The 6,094-nt window shown below is 51.5% G+C and overlaps 1 protein-coding gene across 1 annotated transcript in view; it reads left to right on the forward strand.

The window, feature by feature from the left end:
* MORN5 (MORN repeat containing 5) overlaps positions 1 to 2,546 on the forward strand; it is a 31,746-nt gene extending 29,200 nt beyond the window's left edge. The window contains exon 5 of the mRNA XM_090275980.1: positions 2,380 to 2,546. Within this exon, the coding sequence (XP_090132106.1) occupies positions 2,380 to 2,459 (80 nt within the window). The 3' untranslated portion in view covers positions 2,460 to 2,546. The remainder of the gene's footprint in view (positions 1 to 2,379) is intronic.
* The last annotated feature ends 3,548 nt before the right edge of the window (positions 2,547 to 6,094 follow it).

The raw sequence follows: 6,094 nt of genomic DNA on the forward strand, positions 1-6,094 counted from the left end.
GGTCACATATGAAGAAACAGTGGGGGTGGGGGCAGCCTCGCCCTCCAGCACAGCCACTTCTGCCTTGGGTGGGAAGTCAGGCTTTGGAGTCTGATGAGCCTTGGTTTGAATCCCAGTGGGTGCAGACGTGGGACAAGGTTCATCCCTTCTCTAAAATGGGGGTCATCTCCCCTATGCTCTTGGTCTATCACAGGTTCAATGAGATCTGGTGTTTGGAAAGCACGGAGCACACAGTAGGCCATCAGTATGCATCCAGCTCCCTGATCTTGGGCTTGGTGCTTTCACGGAAGAGGAAGGTGAGCAGGAGGATCTGACTCAGAGGGCAGGATTTCTGCTGGCCCTCCACGTCAAGCTGTCAGGGAGTCCCCTTGATCTCCAGCTACCGCCATTTGTCACCCAAGGAGAATGGGTAGTCCTACCCTCCCACCTCTTAGGTGAAAGCAAGAGCTCCTCCAGTGCTGGAGCCCTGAGAACTGCTTGAGGGCAGGGGTTTGGGCTAGATTGCTTTGTCCCCAGGGCAAGACACAGAGGGAAAGTGGGAATGAGGGACAGCCTGCAGACCGCATGGTGCTACCAAAAAAACCAAACAAACGAACAAAGGGGCATACTTGGGAGTCTCAAGGATGAAGCATGTGTATGGTTCGATGACACTCCAGGTAGAATATAACCCCAGAGAAGTTCTCCCACATATCCATGGAGGGATGTGCCCAAGGACATTTGTCCCAGGATTATTCCTGGTAACGGAGGTTGGGGCCAACTTGCATGTCCATCACTGAGAAGACGGAGAGCAAAATGTGATGGAATATTGGGCAGCAGTAGAAAAAACAAAACAAAACTGTGCAACGCAAGAATTAGGAAAGATCACCAAGAGCAAAGATGTGTCATTAGAGACCAAGGCTAAGATCATTCACCCCCTCATATTCCCAATTGCTATCTATGTACAAATGCAAAAGTTGGACAGTGACGAAGGCTGATAGGGAAAAACATTGATTCATCTGAAATACAGTGTTGCAGGAGGGTACTGCGGATATCCTGGACCACCAGAAAGATGAATAGTGGGTCCTGGAGCAAATGAAGTCTGAAACGTCACTGGAAGCAAACATGACCAAACTGAAGCTGTCCTACATCGGGCACCTCATGAAAAAGCAGGGTTCTTTGCAAAAGACAATACTGCTCAGAAAAATAGAGGGCAGCAGGGAAAGGGGAAGGCCAAATACGAGATGGATTAACTCCATAGAAGAAGCAATAGGCGTGAGTCTACAGGAGCTGAGCAGGGCTGCTGAGGACGGGACACTGTGGATGTCACTCATTCATAGGGTCGCCAGGAGTCAGAGCTGACTCAACAACATAAACACGCACAAGAAGCAAAGAACTTGATGTACATGTAGCTACAAGAATAGGTCCTGAGCCCTGGCTGGTGTGGCTCAATGGATTGAGGGCCCACCTGCGAACTGAAAGGTCGCCGGTTCGATTCCCAGTCAGGGCACATGTCTGGGTTGTGGGCCAGGTCCCCCAGTTTGGGGTGTGTGAGAGGCAACCACACATTGATGTTTCTCTCCCTCTCTTTCTCCCTTCCTACCCCTCTCTCTAAAAAAAATAAAATCTTTAATAAGAAAAAAAAAAGAATAGATCTTGAAAATGTAGTGTTCAGTGAAAAAAGTAAGACAATTAAATTCACAGCACAATGCCATTTGTGTAAATTAAAACCACATTTGCACACAAAACAACAGTACATATTTTACAGAGCTGCATGCATTTTTACGGGCCTATATCCCACCAGTAGAGTCTCTGTCGTTGTTGGGGGAGGGGCTGGGTGTGGATCTGAGGGATGAAGGGGAAAAATAACAATAAAGTCCGTCTGCAGAAGAGCCTGATGGCGGTGTACTGGGTACTGAAGAATGTGTTTCGCTCAGCTCTCTCTCAGGTTTAAAACACAGCCCAGGCCTTATAGTCAAACAGCCCTAGGCTGAAAGCCCAGAAAGGAAGCTAAAATCTGAAGGCTCTGGCTCCTAGCACTGCTGGCAAGGCCTGAGCTATCCTGGAGGTGCTGCGCATGGCTGTCAGGCTGAGCGGACGCCAAGCCAGCTGCCCTGAGGACCCATCAGGCGGGCCAGCTCCTAGCGGCCAGCGTCTCACCTGCCTCCATCAGCAGCACCCACCAGCTACAAACCCTTTTGTGTTAATTCTCCCAAGAAGGATCTGGTTTTAGTGAACGGTCTCTTCCTTCCCAACACAGAGCTAAAGAGACTGGCCATCAAGGCCACCCTCACCCCCGTGCTGGAATGCAAACACATCCCCAGACCCCACCGGGGGGTCTCCCAGGGCAGAGAAGGCCCAGGGAGCCCCAGGCATGACCAGCTCTTTCCTCTTCCCTTGCAGATGACGACGAGCATGAGTGGATCATCCGGACGTGTCGGAAGGGCTGGGACGAGATCGTGGGTCACAGGCCCAAACTGTGAGCTCTGCACCTGCCTCCACCAGAGGTTCCCCTCTGCCCCATGGCACCTGGCCTTTGACTCAGGAATAAAGGCTTTCTGCAGTCAGTGCCCCCGGTGTACTTTCCTTAGACTGTTTCTTGGAGTGGGATCCTCATTTCACCTGCACAAGAATCACTGGGGAAACCTGTGAGCTAGATATTCCCGCCTATCAGAATCTCTGGGAAGGAGGTCTAGCACTTTGCATTCCCACATAGTCACTATGTGCATGGAATTGTGAGAACCATCACCTTACAATAATAGGTAACGGGAATTGAATGGGCAACTAATGTGAGCAGGCAGTGTATGCATATTATCTCTGCCCCTCACGTCAGCCTTGCAAGAGTGGGAATCTGAGGTTCAGAGAGACTGAGTAACTTAGCCCAGGTCACAAAGCATTTGAACCCAAGTCCCTCCGAGAACAAAGCCCAGATCTGTTACTATACTGATGTGCCCGCCGTACCAGTCTCGGTCTCGCAGGGCAGTAGAACGAGGTGACTGTGCCCAGCTTCGCAGCCGGTACCTTCGGGTCAGCCCAGGAATGATTACCCAGGGGCTGCCTCTCCCTCTTGGCAGCTGCCCCATTTGAGCCTCATACCCTAGGCCCAGAATCAGCATGGTGCCAAAGAACAGACGTCGCTCTGGCATCGTACACACCTAGATTTAAATCCCAGCTCAACCATAGGCAGTGTGCAATCTGAGGCATCGCTTCACTTCTCTGAGCCTGTTTCATCATCTGTAAAATGGGTATACAGAGGCTGAAAACAAGAAGGTAGCTGTGTGGATCAAACGGAATAATACGAGGAGCTGGCACTCAGCAGGTGTTCAATATGTGTGCTTACTTTAAATAACTTGTTAGCTGTGCATAGAGGAATTATTCCTCCCAACCGTCCCCAGATATCACATGCCAGCTGAAAGCCAGAAGAGGAAGCTGTGACGTGTTCTAGGGCCACACTTGGGCCACAGGCATCCTGGGTCGTTGTATAACTGTCCCTCCTTAGAGGCTGCTGGACCCCGCAGCCCCTTACCTCACTGTGCCTGTCCCCTGGCTCACCAAGAGCTGCCCAGGAGAGTGATGCTGCCTGGGAGGGCTCTGCCAAGGTCAGTGGAGCCAGAAACTGGCCCTCAAACTAAGTAGCCAGAAGGGGCATGCCAGGAGTCAAAGGCCTGGGCCCACTCAACTGCACCATGGAGGAGTCCCAGAGGGTCTCCTCTCTCTTATGAGGCAACAGTCACCTCAGTAGAATGAATGATAGGGCTGAGTTCCACTGGGGATTTCCAAACTGGGTTTTGAAAACAGAAGGTATATTCATTTATGTAAACACACACACACACACAACTAAACTATTTTCAAAGACATACAAAGAGCTAAATCGACATCTGATAAATGGAAGAGTGGAGGAGGAAGGGGCAGAGATGGGGTCAGGGATAGGGGTGAAACAACGAACAAAGAAGGGGCCCTGCAGAGGCAATGACCTTGGACATGCTGGGCTGCGGTTTGCAAGCGACTGCGCAGGACCACGGGCCAGGCACGTAGAAGGGCGCTGGGGAGCCTCTGCCCCAGACGGCCACAGCCCTCCCCTCTTTCTGAGCTTGGGCTTGAACTGTTCTGCTGCTACAAAAGAAAAAAGAAAAAAAGGAAGAAAGGAAGGGAAGGCAGGAAGGGAAGAAAGTGAAGGAAGGAGGAAGGAAAGAAGGAAGAAAGGAAGGAAGGAAGGAAGGAAGGAAGGAAGGAAGGAAGGAAGGAAGGAAGGAAGGAAGGAAAGGGAGGAGAGAGGAACAACTGGCAGCCAGCAGAAAGGTGCTCTCTCTCACTCCCCAGAGTACTTGGTGCTTCTGGAACCCAGAGAGGCCAGCATGAGACCCAGACTTGGGCCAAAGTTCAAGCCTTGGCTCCCATCACATCACCATATCAAATTCTCCCCCACCTTCCAAATAGGCTCCTCTGTGCCCCCCTCTCTGGGCCCCCAACACCTCCTCTTTTGCAGCTATTCTGTGAACTTCTAATCTGATAAGATCCAGCTCAGAAACCCCCCTCACCCCCTACCCCAGCTCCCACATGTTGGTGGGATCGTCCATTCACAGCATTGGCCGGACTGAGAGCTCCTCCAGGGCAGTCGGCTGGCTCTTCTCTGAGCCTTGCAGAGCCAGCCCAAGGCCCCGCAGAGAACATGTGTTCAGGAGTGGGCCAGAGGACAGCAGCCAGATTTCCTACAAAGCTCAGACCAGAGAAGATACCCACCATCGCACCTTTATGAAGTTCTGCTCACCAACTGAGAAACAGTACCCAGGCTTCCAGGACGGGGACTGCACTGGGCTTCAGGGGCCTGAGCCCTTAACCAGAGAGCAGGAAAGAAACGGAATCCCATCGCATTCTGGATTTAAGTGCCAGCACTTCTACTTGCATTAACTTTATTTATTACACAAATAAGACATTTACAAAGCACAACATGAAAGGTATGTAACAAAACAGACATTGGTTTTACAAAAAAGTGCTTACAATTTTTTTCTGTGTGTGTGTGTATGTGTGTGTTCCCCTTTTGTTTTTTATTTAAATAAATAGTCTTGATGCCTGTACATTCCCAGGCTGCTCTAACAGGCTAGCGGAGACATGTCTGAACGGCAACATGCTAAGACCACGTGATCCACGCAAGGGACAGACCCTGGGGGGACGCTCAAGGCAGAGTGAGTACTAGGTGACCCTGGGTAGGACTACATGGTTGCTTTGGCGGCCCCCGGAGCAAAAATCAAAGGAAAGATTAGAGTTCCCCCAGGCCAGGGATCAGCCCCCAGTGCCATCTTTTTGCCCTGAGTCAGCTGGGACCATCTGCTGAAGGGAAAGGAAGTAGGTTCCCGTCTTCAGCTGCACCCACGCCTTGCCTTTCTCCAGGTGCCAGAGCAAGAATGACACACAGGCTTTTGTGTTAGGTGCCAGCTTCAACCATCTGAATTCTGAAGCCTTATCCAGACTCAGTAGGAGAGAGTGCTATAACTGGTTAGCAGTGTCGGCCACGGGTGAAAACAGGGACACTCGATACATACGGGCAGTGGCCTGGCTTTCCCTGTCCTAGTCTCCTCCCAAAGGCAACATACCAGGTTAACTAGAGCACGAAGGAGAACTTGGGCTAAAACATGCTTACTAGCAGCCTCTAGTGGGAACTGCATCAGGACACCAAGTACTTGTAAAATTACGGGGTAAACTTGGGACAGATGGGCATCCCCTGAACACGTAAGTCATAGTCTCGTGTCACCCAAGCCCTCTTGTTTGGGGTGGAAGAGCTGCACCAGGACAGGGCGGGTGTGAGCACAGATGTGTCTGGCCTCCTTTCTCAGGAGCCGGTGAGGGAGCCCAGAGGTGCCAGCTGGAATCTGGGGCTTGGCACGCTCACCTAGGCAGTGGGCATCGTCTCTCAGCTCAGATGTGGGTCCAGAATTAATGTCTGACTGCCATTTGCCTGGGCTCTAGTCCCCTGCCCCCAGAAGAGGCCCCAGCCCCCCAAAACATGGCCTAAGCACCCCTACCTTACCAGGAGCCAACAAGTAGCGAAGAAGGGCCCCAGTTCTCACCTGCCCAAACATTCAGAACTGTCATGTCATTCAAGCACCATCTCTGCTATGTC

This window comes from Furipterus horrens, unplaced genomic scaffold, assembly GCF_987537825.1.
Source record: "Furipterus horrens unplaced genomic scaffold, mFurHor1.1.pri manual_scaffold_4, whole genome shotgun sequence".
In the NCBI taxonomy this organism is placed as follows: Eukaryota; Metazoa; Chordata; class Mammalia; order Chiroptera; family Furipteridae; genus Furipterus; species Furipterus horrens.